At 47.8% G+C, this 14,508-nt stretch overlaps 1 protein-coding gene across 5 annotated transcripts in view; it reads left to right on the plus strand.

Annotated features, from left to right (window-relative positions):
- Positions 1-14,508, plus strand: part of Rbm10 (RNA binding motif protein 10) — a 31,434-nt gene that overhangs the window by 11,958 nt on the left and 4,968 nt on the right. The window contains exons 3-12 of one of the 5 annotated variants that reach the window (XM_031344918.1): positions 3,976-4,159; positions 5,706-5,936; positions 7,712-7,781; positions 9,439-9,512; positions 11,008-11,094; positions 12,922-12,982; positions 13,114-13,290; positions 13,668-13,828; positions 13,999-14,096; positions 14,187-14,274. In XM_031344918.1, coding sequence (XP_031200778.1) covers positions 3,976-4,159; positions 5,706-5,936; positions 7,712-7,781; positions 9,439-9,512; positions 11,008-11,094; positions 12,922-12,982; positions 13,114-13,290; positions 13,668-13,828; positions 13,999-14,096; positions 14,187-14,274 — 1,231 coding nt within the window. The remainder of the gene's footprint in view (positions 1-3,975; positions 4,160-5,705; positions 5,937-7,711; positions 7,782-9,438; positions 9,513-11,007; positions 11,095-12,921; positions 12,983-13,113; positions 13,291-13,667; positions 13,829-13,998; positions 14,097-14,186; positions 14,275-14,508) is intronic. The other 4 variants (XM_031344988.1, XM_031345067.1, XM_031345143.1 and 1 more) reach the window with 4 other exon arrangements.

The following is a 14,508-nucleotide window of genomic DNA, read 5'->3' on the forward strand; positions in this document are numbered from 1 at the left end:
TAAGAAAACAAAACATCCCAACTCAAAAGTGATAAGGGCTAGTGATATAGCTCAGCCACTGAGCTATGTCCTTAGACCTTTAGTTATTAAATTCCCCGGGCTGGCCTTAAATTTGTGATTCTCCTGTTTCGGCTTTCTTGAATGCTATGAATACAGGTATGAGTCCCTGGGCTATGTTTTGTTTATTTTATATTTATTTACTTGTTTGTTTGAATTTTTTGTTATTTGAGTTGTGGTCTCCTCTGTAGTTGAAAATGTCCTCAACATTTCCATCTTTCTGCCTCAGCCTCCTGAGTCCTGAGATTACAGCATGTACCACTACTCCCAGTTTGCTTGCTTGCACTAGTTCATTTTCTTTATTTTCAGTGCTGGGCACAAGACCAAGGCCTTTATGCAGGCTAGTCACCATAGAGCTGCACATCTAGCTCTTTGTATTGTTTGCTTTTAAATATAACTCATAATCGTTTGTGGGTAATCTTAAATATTTTTATATAGTTCAATTAAATGAACTTTTTTCTATGCCTTGGGATTTGGGTTATTACTTTTTCCCATTTAAGGGTAGGGCTCAGGGTCTAGCTCAGTGAGAACACACAAAAGATTATGAAGAATTTATTTTTTTCCCCAATTTACTTTTTTCTTTTTCTGATTTGAGCCAGGACTTTGTACATAGAGCCATGGTGCATGCTCTGCCATGGAGCTTTAGCTCCAGTCACTTGTTTGTTACTGGTTTAAGGTGGTCAGAGGACAGCTTTGTGGCATTGGTTCTATCCATCCACCTTCTTGTAGATTCGAACTCATATTGTTAGGCTTACGTTGGTGGGCAGTAAGCACCTTTATCTGCTAAGCCATCTCTCCCTTACTCTACCTCACCCCCTATGTTTTTTTAAACATAGCTGAACTGGCATCAAAATTAGGATCCTCCTGCCTTAACCTCCTGAAGGCTAGAATTCTAGGCATGTTTTTCTATTATGGTTTAATTTCTTCCGTATACATCTTTGATCCAAACTGGCATGGTAGTCAATGCCCATAATCCCAGAATTTAAGAGGCATAAGAAGGACCCTGAGTTTCAAGCTAGTCTTGGCTACATAGTGAGTTCAAGGTCAGCCTGAGATAAATACCAAAAAACTGTCTGGAGAAAAAGTAAATAATCAGGTTGCGGTGGCTCATACCTTTAATCTCAGCACTCAGGAGGTAAGGGCAGTCCGATCTCTGAGAACAAGGCCACCTGGTCTACAGAGTGAGTACTAGGACAGCTAGGGCTACACACACAGAAGCCCTGTCTCAAAAAAGAAAACCCCAAATAAAGGAAAAGGTAAATAAGTAAGTATGTAATCATATATGTGAAGAATAGTCAAGAGATCTTACATGTGCACAAATGTTAATAATTTATTTAAAGATTTCTTTTCATTTTTGTGTATATGTTTGCATGTGTGCCTATAGATCCAAAGGAGCTGAAGTTACAGGCTGTTGTGAACCACTTTGTAGGTGATGGGAATCAAACCAAGGTCCTGTGGAAGAGCAGTCAGTGCTCTTAACTGCTGAACTATCTCTTTAGCCCAGTATTTAACCCTTTAGATATAACCATAAGTAGTTGTCTCCCTGTCTTCCAAACAATGGTTATTTGAATATAAGCAAAGTATGTATATTGTATATTAATTTTATAGCCAGAATCTTTATTAAATTTATTTGTGTGTGTCTTTGTGAGTTTATACTTACATGTGTACATGTACCCCTGGAAGCCAGAAGTGGGCATCACATCCACTGGAGCTGGAGTTACTTGTGGGTGTGAGCTGACTGGCGTGGATGCAGGGAATTAAATTTGGGTCCTCTAGAAGAGCAGAAAGTACTTGTAACCTCTGAGGCATCTCTCTAGCCCCTAATTTTTTCTTTTTTTAATCATCAGCGTCACTGTTAGTATTTTGGGGGTACTGAAGTTAGAACACAGGCCTTAAATGTGTTGTCATTGAACTATATACCTGCAGTTCCTGATTTATTACTTGTAATCTCTCTCTCTCTCTCTCTCTCTCTCTCTCTCTCTCTCTCTCTCTCTCTCTCTCTCTTTTTAGCGTGATTCATTGAGGCTTTGCCAGGTTATTCTCATTGGCCACAAATAATGGTGATTTTTTTACCTTTACAGGTTTTTTGTTTGCTTGTTTGTTTTGGTTTTGGTTTTTAGCTTTTCAAGACAGTTCCTCTGTGTGGCCCTGGACATCCTAGGACTCACCTTCTTAATGCCTTTTCTTCCTTCCCCTTACTTAATTGTTTTAGTTAGTATCATTAGAATAACATAGTCTAAGAGTGGTGTCAGTAACAGACACTCTAATGTATTACTTTTCATGAGTGGAATCTTATTGCATTCTTCTAATAGGCCTGATTCTTCTTGCTTGACTATGTTCTTTTTTACATCTTTATTTTTTTTCTCCAATACTAGATATTAAACCCAGGGTCTTATAGGTGGTCTGCCACTGAGCTAAACAGCCATAGCAGCATATTTCCTTTTTAAATGAGCATGTATTGGTCCTTTTTTTTTTTTTTTTACTTTTTTTTTTAAATACAGGGTCTCATATAATCTTGAACTCATTTTGTACCTTGGCTAACCTTGAATTCCTGATCTTCCTGTCTCCACCTCTTAATTGCTGTGATTATAGGTATGCACTGCTATACCTGCCAAAAGATACTTAATTATCATTACCCACTGACTTCTATGTACTATATTAAGCTTTGAGGAATAAGGTAGTGAGTCCAGTAGTCATATTCCATCATTTCCTAGAACTCACCTTTAAGTAATTTAAGCTTTTTTGCGACATGAGAAAAAGAACCCACTACCTTCTACATGAAGGGCATGTGCACCTCTACTTTACTACATCTACAACCCCAATTTTCTTTAGGTGTGTGTGGTAGGGTGGGGGAGTCTCACTATATTGCCTTGGGCTCAAACCTCTTGTCTCAGCACCTTGAGCAACTGAGACTGTAGACCTAGTAATTTTTCTCAGTCTGACATGGAAACCAGTGATTTTCATATATTAGCTAAGCACTCTACTACTGAGCTATATCCATAAGACTAAAAAATTACTATCTTTTTGTTTTTGTTTTTGTTTTTCAAGACAGGGTTTCTCTGTATAGCCCTGGCTGTCCTGGAACTAACTCTGTAGACCAGGCTGGCCTTGAACTCAGAAATCCGCCTGCCTCTGCCTCCCAAGTGCTGGGATTAAAGGCGTGTGCCATCACTGCCCAGCAAGATTACTATCTTTTAACTCATCAAAGATTTACAAGTGAAATCAACTTTGAAGTAATTGTTTTATAGTTAACTGTAGTTAGAGAATTTTTTTTTAATTTTTAATTATATGTATGTGTCCCTATATGGGTATATGGTATATGCATATGAATACAGAAGCCAGAAAACACTGGAGTTGGATTTATAGGCAGTTATGAGCAGCTGCCCAGTCTGAGTGCAAAGAACTTTCAGGTTCCACAGTTGGAGAAATTTTAACTGAAGAGCTGCCAGTTCTAGCAAGATGGCTGTGAAGTAGGTAGAGTGACGTGTATAGGGTAGACCGAGATAGATCTGCAGAGACCTTACCCTGTAGGCTTGGCGGGAGCTTGGTGAACATTTGGGTGTTTTTATGTGTTTATATATGTGAAATTCCTAAAGAAAATGACATGGTTGGGTTAGTTAACTTTATTGTAGAGAGTACTCATGTTTGGGATTTGAGGTGCAGAGAGACATAGGCTATGTAGAAATGAAGAATTCAGTCAAGAAACTATACCTGATGTACATGTGGACCAGAGGTTAGGAAGGAGTAGAGATAAATGGGTTGGCTTTAAGAGCCTGTGGTGCCCATGCAGTGAAGTGAGACTTTTCAGAGTCCTGGTCTGGGGAGTGAGACTAAGCCCTAGAGAGAAAGTTGTGGATTAGCTTTCATATCTTGAGCCTTTTGGAAAAGATGGTATTCTAATTCCCATCCTTCTTCTAGAGGTGGTCGTGGTGACAGGACTGGCCGCTATGGAGCCACTGATCGCTCACAGGATGATGGTGGAGAGAACCGCAGCCGGGACCATGATTATAGAGACATGGACTACCGTTCATACCCACGAGAGTATGGCAGTCAGGAGGGCAAGCATGAGTATGATGACTCATCTGAAGAGCAAAGTGCAGAGGTGAGGGCAAGGCCAGGCCTTGGGGGCAATGCTCCTGAAAGGCCTGTGTGTCTGGCTGCAGCACCAGGTGTAGGCAGCGCTCTGCTCCTGTGCCTTTGGACTACTCAGTTGCTTTGCGTCACCTAGGGGAGGGTCTGTCCCTGCTCCCTTCTCTGAGGACTCTTCTCCTGAGTTGGGTCTCCCTGGCTTTCACACTGCTTGACTCTGTATTTCTCAGGGCTACTAGCCACTACTTCTTTCCCTTCTTCCCTGTTGTTCAGTTTTGGCCTTTGGTTCACTGCAAGTTCTATACTGCCTATTCCCACCAATTTAGGGAACTCAAAAGGATCTCTTCTATGGGACCCAGCATCTAGGGTTGGGAAGACAACCTGAGAACAAAATTATCAACCAACTCATACAACTCTAGGAGGCTAACACTGACTATTTCTGGTCTTGACAAAACCTCTAGACAGAAAGGAGGGAAAGGACCTTTGGGAAAGTCAGTCTAATATAGGCTTTAGACATAGTTACCTCTAGCCTAAAGTATAAGGCATGATGATCACTATGAGAGAACCCACATCTGAGGGCTAGAAATACCCTTGCCTTAGGGAATTTCAGTCTGAGAGGGCCAGTCAGAGACCTAGTGCAAGCACGTAGGCAGATAGCTCTCTGTCTAGTAGGATGGAAAGGGTATACTTTTATAAGTCCAGCCCTGAGGAGAAATTGTATTTAAACTATCTTCTACCCTCTAGGTATTTGAGGGACTATCTAAAGATTCCCCTGGTAAACTACAAGCTTTGTTTGGTTAGCTAGGGCTTACAGGCATCCAGGCTTCTCCATTGCCTGCTATTGTGCGGTATCTCTTAATGTCTCCATGGGTACAGTGGACCATTGACAAGTGTGGAACATGGCATCTAATTGTCTGGACCTGTCCCCTGCAGATGGGAGGGTGTAGGGTCATGCCTGACCTGCTTAGTATTGAAATTAGTAGGTTGGACAACAATTAAGAACGCAGCAACCACACTCTTTGTGAAGGAGACTGATAGTAAACAGAGACTTTTCCAGGCCTGAGGACTAAGGACCAAGGGGAAGCATAATCGTCCATGAACTCCTGCTGGCTGCCTCTGGTCCATATCTGAAACTATTTCTAAACTGATGGCTTGGTTCCAGGACTAATCTTAAGCTGGGAACTATAGAAGACAGGTGTTTTTCAGTGCCACAGTAGACAGTTGTACACATACCAGCTGAGCTGGCAAAAAAAGACATTGAAGGCAAAGTCTAGTTTGCCCGACCCCAGGCTAGTTTATCCCAAGAAGGTTTAAGCAGTTTTTGTCAGCCTGCCTTTAGGAGTTCTTCCTCCACACCAATACTGCCGTTCCTTGAAGGCAGCTCCTAGAAGTATCCTGTGAAACATTTGCAGCCTTAAAAAGCCTGAGCCTTTAACCGGAGCCCGCCTGCCCACCCCTGGCTTTCAGAGCCTGCCTGTCTCAGAGAGCCAGCGGCCAGCCACTAGGCCCACCCAGACTGACTGCTCGTCTGGTGTCTCTCATCTCATTCTGTCGGCCAGGATTCCTTCGAGGCCTCCCCGGGCTCCGAGACTCAGCGTAGGCGGCGGCGGCGGCACAGGCACAGTCCCACTGGCCCGCCAGGCTTCCCCAGAGACGGCGACTATCGGGACCAGGACTATCGGACCGAGCAAGGGGAGGAGGAGGAGGAGGAGGATGAGGAGGAGGAGGAGGAGAAGGCCAGTAACATCGTCATGCTGAGGATGCTGCCACAGGCAGCCACTGAGGATGACGTACGTGCCCCCCCAATGGCCCTGGGCAGGAGGCAAAGCAGGAGGCCAGGCTGGGTCTCCTCCAGGGCCCTCAGCTTCTCTCCACCCATCCTTTGCCACCAACCACAGTACCTTTCCTCTCTTCTCCCCCACCAGCTCCTGTCCCCCAGCACTGTCCATCCTCCAGGATGGCCCCATCAGTTCCTGGTCTGGAAGGGAGAAGGCAGCAGACAGGCTGACTTGACCCAGGGGCAGTAGCCATGGGTGTCCGGTGCTGGTGGGTGTGAGAGATGTTCATCTCTCCTGCACATTCCATTGGCTTTTACCCTTTTTGTATATGTGGATGGAGGGCCAGGCCCAGTGTTGGGTATTCTTGGTGGCAGAAACCCATGAGAATGAGATATTAGAGCTTTTACTGAACTTCCATATTCCTCCCCTTTTGTCAGCAGTGACAGCCTGGCCAAAGCTACCCATAAGGTGGCTCTTTGATAGCTTCTCAACCTGTTTGCCTTTGTGACATTCTCTGCCTTCCATCTTCCTCTCTTCACCCATTCCCTTCTCATGCAGATGTCTTATGGCAAGCCCCATTCAAAACCCAAGAGTATTACAAAAGTAGAATTTTGATTAGCCTCCCTGATCTTTGTACCTCTCTCTACCCTCAGCCTCAGTCAGTTCTCTACACAGTGCTTCCCTGGAAGCCTGCCAGCTGCCCATTTTCTAAAAGTAGTAATCCCACCTAAGATGTGAGGGCTTCTAGAATCGGGCTGATAGCTGAGATTACCTGTGGTTTTATGGTAGGATGGGCCACATGCCAGGCTGATTGAATCCTCACGGAGGCTCTTTCTGGAAGGTATACATTATAGTCAGTCCCACATAGCCCCAATCAGCAAAGTGACTTGCTTCATGTTCTAGCAAATGGTAGAGTATAGTTGGGATCTAAACCTGGACTGCTGGACTCCAGAGTCCAAGTTCTTGATATTTCCTAAGTCCTCCCTGATTGTTTGAAATCTTGATAAGATTTGTGTATCTTGACTTTTCATCTTCCTGTATACCTGTGTGCTTAAGACTTAATTTCTTGTCTTTAACCCTTATGGGGAGCAGATGCCCAGAAGCACAGAGACTTTTACTGAAAAGTGTCTGGTATAAACTTCCCATTCACCAAAAGAGGTACTGCCAGCCTAAAGAGTACCTCACCTGGGCTCTTAAGTTGCCTCTCTAGTGTCCCTCAGGCTCATTTTACTCAGGAAGCTTTCCAGATCAACCATCATGCCTATTTGTCTTTAAATTTCTCCTGACATAGCTGGAATGGCTCCAGCTCCTGTCCTTCCCTGTTTACACTTTGTGCCATGGGTAGCTTTAAGTGCAAGTCAAAGAGAGGGAGCAATTCCTTTGTGATGGGCACGAATTGTATTCCAGCTTCTATGCTTCATGGCTGCTACTAAGCCTCTTGTCAGATCACTCTGCCCACCATTCCTGATTTGCTGCCTCACTTGCTCTCCTGTTGTCTTTGTGCCCCTGGGGGTCATCTTGCTGCCATCCTTTATTCCGTACTGTTTTCTGTCTTTGTTTGACTCACTTTCTGCAAGTCCAGAGCTGGAAGCGAGACTGAATACTAGTGTAGGCTGCAGTTGTTGTTACTGGGGAAAACTTTGAAAGAGGTACAGGACACAGGTGTGTGTGGGGTGTGTGTATGTGTTTCTTTCATGACCCCTTGGGGCTCAGAGGCCTTGAGCTGGCCTCACATACTCAGCCGCTTTCTTTGCTGAACCTATCCCACTTCTGTATTTCCTGAACAGATCCGTGGACAGCTGCAGTCCCATGGTGTCCAAGCACGGGAGGTCCGGCTGATGCGGAACAAATCCTCAGGTGAGCTTTCGTTCCTAGTACCTCCCCCCCTTCTGCTGGCCAGCCTGAGCCTCCAAATCTCCCTCTGCCTCTGCCTCTGCCTCTCCCTCTCTCTTCCCTTCCCTACTCCCCTCCTGCCACAGCTAGGAATGGGCAGCTTGGGGGGGTACCCTCTCCTATCTCCCATCCCCTACTCTCACAGCTCCAGCCAGCAGCTTCTATGGGGTTGCTGTCCCGAAGGGGATGCAGCTCTGGGCTGAGCTGACTACTCCCCAGGAGCAAGGCTGGGACTTCAAGTATCTGAGGTGGTAACCCTTCCCAGGGCATACATTTTCTTCTCCTTCCTCAGCCCCTTGGTCTCCTCCACTCTGACAACAGCTTCTAATGAAAAGTAGGTCTGACATGGACCCACCCGTATGTCCCAAGAAGGGAGACAGGGATGGCTTTCATCGAAAGTGTATCCTAAGGAGCAGCCAGAACTTTCTGGCCTCACCTGTCCCCTCCCTCCCTCCCTCCCTCTTGCAGGCTGCTTGGAGCTGGCCTGGGGTTTTAGCAGGGGGCGGGGGGGGGGGTGTTGCCTCTGCAGGACTACTGCCCAGGCTCCCCAAGGCAGGCACAGTGGGGCCTCACTCTGCCTGGGCTTCTCTTTCAATCTCAAGTCTCTCTCCTCCTTCCACTTCCTCCATCTCTCCATCCTCCCTTGCCTGTTTCCCTATACTATTCCATCCGCCCATGCATCCTGATGGTGATTCTTTTGGAGATCAAGTATGACCCTCCAGACCCACCACATCTAAAACCTCCTTTTATGATTACCTCTGAAGGACCTTAAGCCTCAAACCCCCTTTCTCAGCCCTGGCCAGGCCTGGAGTCTATGTTAATGACATGTAGGTCTTGCTCTGCTTTACTCTACTTGTATCACTCACTCACAGAATCTGTTTCTTTCCCTAAGGAGGCATCTTAGGTATGACCTCTCAGTGACTTTGGACATTTCTCCTAGGCACCTGCTGACTCTTACCTATAACATCCTCTTGGCCAGCTCCAGCCACCATCTGCCTATTTAGGAGAACCTTTACTGTCAGTGGCTATAGTCTCCCCACGGTGGCACTGAAGTGACTCCCTAGTGATTATCATCCCCTTCCCCTACACCAAGGTTAAGCTGAGATTGTGTTCCTAACCACCTCTGGTTTCCTGTGTGCTGGCTGGGAACCCCCAATAGCTTAGCCTGGCTTCTCTTTTGATTAAACACCTGTTCCAGGACTCCTTGGCCTTGCTCTAGGCTTGCCCATGAGTTGTTTGCTCTGGACTATATGAAGTCAAAGCAACCTCCTCTTCTAGAGACAGATCTCTCCTTGTTTCCCTTCCCTCTCAGTTCTCCATCTGTCACCCCAAGTTAGCTAGGCAAGACTGCCTGAGACCCATCTCACTACAATTATGCTGATCTGACTCATGCTTTCATTTTCTTCCCTCCCCTTTTCCCTCTTTCCTGCCCTTCCCAACCATCTACCTTGACTCCTGCCTTCCCTGTTCTTTCTCTGGTCACTTTTTCCTCTTCCTTTCTCCTCTTCCCCCTTTCCCTCTCTGCCCCTGGTCCTCTCCCCTCGGGTTCTGCCCCCGGGAACGCCGTGTGTCCAAAGCTGTTGACTAACCCACTGCGTCTGTATCTGAATGCTGTCTCCAGGTCAGAGCCGGGGCTTCGCCTTCGTCGAGTTTAGTCACTTGCAGGACGCTACACGATGGATGGAAGCCAATCAGGTTGCTTTGCCGCACTTGAACCCCCCCCCAAACAAATACTACTTTATAATCGAGCGCTCCCCATCGCCTGAATCTTATGGACACAGTTCCCTGCCCTGTGGCCCTGTGTCCCATACCCCTGCCCCTTTCTCCCCCCCTCCTGACCCCCACTATTTCCTCTTCCCATCTCTCATTACCCACTGGGCTTCCCATTTGGGGCCTAGTCTCAACACTGTCCCCTGGCCCCCTTCCTACTGCCAGGCACTAGTGCTCCCTCACCTCTCCTGGCTGAGCTTTCAGAGAAAGAGCTGCCAGGGTGGGTTCCTTTCCTAGCTTCCCAGACCCCAGCAGGAACCTTTTGCTCCCGAGTCAGCAGAGCCAGAACTTGGTTATGCTCTCAGGACCACTAGAAGTCCTGTCACTGGGGGAACATAGATGTTGGCACATAAACTACCAAGACTTGTTTTGCCAGTTTTCTCCTGCATGTGAATCTGGCTCTCTGAGTTCCATGCAGAGGGACATCACTGCTTTTGGTTGAAAGTTCAGTCAAGTGTGCTAGTTTTATTGACACCCTGGGCTCAATTCACTGGCCCCTCCCATTCACAGCACCCTCCCCACCCACAGGAGCCTCCACCTCTACCTTCTCAATAAGGAACTATGCTCTGTCAGCTACGGAGGGAGCTGGCTCCCCTAGGCTAGCATTGGATCCCAACTCAACTGCTTTGGGACCTTCCAAGACTCAAGGGTCTAACCTGGCTACCCAGCCCTATCCTGTCACTGGTGTAGAGCAGGGGAGGAAGGGGCAGCCGTGGTAAAGTGGAGGGTCCTGGCAGAGGCAGCCCTGTGGCCAGCTGTGTGGGTCTGGCTGATAGGTTAGTGCGGTGGGCCCAGGACCCGGCCAACCTTGGAAAGGTGGCCTCATGGCGGGAAATCTCCGTCTGTTAAATTGGCTTTCTTTTTCCCCTTCTCCAGCATTAGCGCTCGTGCGCTCTTTCTCTTTTTCTCTCCCCTCCTCTCTCTTCCCTGCCCATCTCCCCTCATTCCCAGTGTAGCCTGTGTAGTGCTGGCCCTGGGTATGACCTGGCACTGTCAAGGGCCAACCTGGGGGAGCACTCCCAACTCGACAGTCGTTGGTCAACCAAGTACTATGTGCCTGATTTTGTGTGGGTGTGGGTGCGCGCGTGCGTGCGCATGCAGGCGAGTGCGTGGTGTGTATGTGTATGTGTGTGGGGGTGTGGGGGTGTGTGGGTGTGTTTGTGCATACGTGCCTGTGAGTAAACAGCAAACAGATGCGCCCTGAGAGCTGTGGCGCTTTCCTTCCCTCACCCCACCCTATCCTTCCCTCCCTCCCTCCCTCCCTCCATTCCTTCTTCCCTCCATCAGTTCTCCAAACTCCCTTCATTCCCTGTCCCTCATCCATCCAGCTGAAGGGCTCGCTCACTCTTTTCTCCTTTGCTGAAACGGTATGTGGGGCACTGCTACCTAGGACTTGACAGTACTCTGCTTTTTCCCACAGCACTCCCTCAACATCCTGGGCCAGAAGGTATCCATGCATTACAGCGACCCCAAGCCCAAGATCAATGAGGACTGGTTGTGTAATAAGGTACAGGGGTGGATGGGTAGCTGGTGCTGGGGAGAAAGTCTGCTCCAACAAGAGCAGCAGCAGCAACAGCAACAGCAGCTTACTCAGTCTGAGAAAGTGTAGTTTTGGAGACAGACTGTCTAGCCCCAGTCAGCTAAGCTCTGTCCTCATCAAACATAGCCTTGCCTAAAGGTCCAGTAGAGTTGAAAGAAATAATAGCATAAGTGACAAACCAGTGACAACACGAGCCTACTATGGGCTTCAGAGCCACGCTGCTTGCAGACTGTCTTAGGTCTGCCTTGATACTGGTCAAGGTGCTTATCCTATCTCTGTATAACTTTTCTCATCTTTAAGTGTGTGAGCACTAATTAAGTGTTGAGAATGAAACTGTTGATGGGAGAATAAAGACTTCTGGCCCACATTCAACTCTGTAAGTGGCTGCTGTTACCTTTAAAAAGAAGCAGAGTGTTCTGAGGGTAACTCAACCTTGATACAACTGTGTCCACCTTGAAGGTCCCTGTAGGTTGTGTGATCATCGCTGTTATATGCCCTCAGAGAAAGCTAAGGCTCTGGTGGAACCATGCATGAGCTTTTAGCTCACAAGGCCACCTCCTGTTCCCTAGGTTGCCTTAGATCTGCCCTGAGGCCAGCATTGTGATTCTACAGCCCCATTTCCTGGGGCTATCTATAGTCCTAAAACCTAAGGAAAGCTGAGGGCTAGTGGAAGACCCTGTCTTTTCCCTGAGGAGTCTGGTTAGTGGGAGAGTGGTGTCTGCCATCATTACATAGGTGATCAGCCTTTGTGGAGAGAGAGGAACAAAATTATACTGGCACTTTATCTTTTTTTCATATTTTCCTTGAAACCGGTGTTTGCTTTGTGTTCTTATCCCTTTTTGTCCTACATGTCTTTCAGTTACCAGATCCTGTCACTTCCATCTCAGAAAAGTCATCTTCCTTCCTATGCCGTTCTTACAGTTCGTGCCAATTCCTACACCCTCTCATCTAGTTCCCACAGAACCCTTTTTGTTGTTAGCCTCACCCCTTTTTCTCCACCCTTACTTGTAATGTTGCAGCTGAAACCTAGCTCTGACCATGCCTTACCTTCTTTGCCCAAAACACCTAGTTTTAGCATGAATCTTTCCCTTAACTGCCATTTTCCCTTGCCAGCCTTGGCTTTTCTTTCTCTGCATGCCCCCACTTCACCAGCTATAGAAAGTCTCTTAGTCCCTCCAGCAAGACTAAACGTCTGGATTTCCCAGCTCTAAACTCCCTGCTTCTGTGAAGCCCAGCTCCGTGAGCTGAGGCCCTTTCAGCCCATTCTCTGCTCCTAACTCCTGTCAGTGCAGTCTAAGCAGACTGTCCTGAGCACATGATGTTGGGCCTGACACAGGAGCACTGCTTAGTACCTGACTGGAACAGAGATAGAATGTGATGGAAGTTAAACAAGGTCTTTGGTAGCTGGAATATCTAAGAACAAAGTCAAAAGTAGCAGAATTCAACCTAGGCCTAGCAATAAGGAAGGAAGTGAATCTGACTAAAAGATTCTGGCTTCCAGTAGGAAACAGTGAAAGTTTCTGTTAGGTAAGCAAGTCTCAGGAAGGGACCATGAGATACTGTAATGCTGTAATGTGTGAGAGTTGCTGATTGCTGAAGTAAGAGGGTTGGTGCTGGGAACCAGTTGTCAGAGATTTATAGGATTGAAGATAATAAAGTTCCAAAAGACATGTGCCACCCCTGACCCTCAAGGTTCCCTTCCTCGGGGTTATTATGTTGTTCTGTGGGTCCATATTTGGAGGATATCATGGAAAGTCTTGACACCCCTCCCCCCCCCCGGCCTGTGCCTCACAGTGTGGTGTCCAGAACTTCAAGCGCCGAGAGAAGTGCTTCAAATGTGGTGTGCCCAAATCAGGTGAGCTGTGCTAACTGGGAGTGGCAAGAGGCATGAAGGCCAATGTGTAGGGGCTTGTGAGGGATGGAGAATATGATCAGCCATGGAGCCTCCACCTTCATCATCAGTGTATCTCCTATCATTCCTGACAGAGGCAGAGCAGAAGCTGCCCCTTGGCACTAGACTGGATCAGCAGGCACTGCCGCTGGGTGGGCGGGAGCTAAGCCAGGGCTTACTCCCACTGCCACAGCCCTACCAGGCCCAGGGAGTGCTGTCCTCACAAGCCCTGTCACAGGGCTCAGAGCCAAGCTCCGAGAACGCCAATGACAGTGAGTCAGTTGTTCTTTCCCCTTTACTTTATACCCTAGGGCATCTGTTGTGGGACCTCTGAGGCCAAAGAAATGGTAATGGTAATGGTACTTGGTCTTTATTGAGGGAGAGTGTTTCTACCTGGTGTGGGGATAAATATATGATATAGAAGAAGGAGCTGTCCACAGACTAATTTTGTGGGTATATGAGAGGGTTCCTGGTAGTTGAGAGACTGCTGACACCTGGACTGACAAGCAGAGTTTATTCAAGAGAGAGTGAGAGGAAGCAAAAGGTACATGAGTACAGAAGCAAAAGAGCAGGGGGCAGTGGGGATCTATAAGTGGGGCCCTGAACAGAGTGTCAGAGGTGCTTCCTAACACTGGGCCCTCTCCCACAGCCATTATTTTACGCAACCTGAACCCACACAGCACTATGGATTCCATCCTCGGGGCCCTAGCACCCTATGCGGTGCTGTCCTCTTCCAATGTGCGTGTTATCAAGGACAAGCAGACTCAGCTGAACCGAGGCTTCGCCTTCATCCAGCTCTCCACCATCGTGGTGAGGGCGGCACAGGGGGGGGTCCGGGCAACCATGGTCCCGGCCCCCAGGGTAGGGAGGGGGGACCTTTACCCCATCCTCACCGCGGTCCCAGTCTGGAAATGGGGCAATGGAGCCGGGGGGCCTCCCCGGGCCTGACCCTTCGGTCCCTGCCACTCCTCCACCCATAGGAAGCAGCCCAGCTGCTACAGATCCTGCAGGCCCTGCACCCTCCGCTTACCATCGATGGCAAGACCATCAACGTGGAGTTTGCCAAGGGTTCTAAGAGGTCAGAGCCCCACCTAAGCTCCCTCACAGCTTGTCCCCCTCCCACCTTCGAGATCCCTGTTTCATTTCCAGTTTCTACTATCCTCCCCAGGGATATGGCCTCCAATGAAGGCAGTCGCATCAATGCTGCCTCTGTGGCCAGCACTGCCATTGCTGCTGCCCAGTGGGCAATCTCACAGGTACTTGGCCTCCTCTGCCCCCATCACCCTGGCATCTGACTTTCTTAACCCTTCTGTCTTCTTTCTGCAAACAACAAAGTGGGCTTGTTATCAAAATGTTATAACAATTGTTAGAGGCCTTCCTACCTTTCCTCCTTTCCTCCTGCCTTTATAGTTAGTGATCCATTCCCACTCCATCCTTTCTATCATTCCCAGTCACCTTTTGGACTTTTTTCTTTTCTTTTTTTTTTTTTT

Source organism: Mastomys coucha, chromosome X, assembly GCF_008632895.1.
Source record: "Mastomys coucha isolate ucsf_1 chromosome X, UCSF_Mcou_1, whole genome shotgun sequence".
Taxonomy (NCBI): domain Eukaryota; kingdom Metazoa; phylum Chordata; class Mammalia; order Rodentia; family Muridae; genus Mastomys; species Mastomys coucha.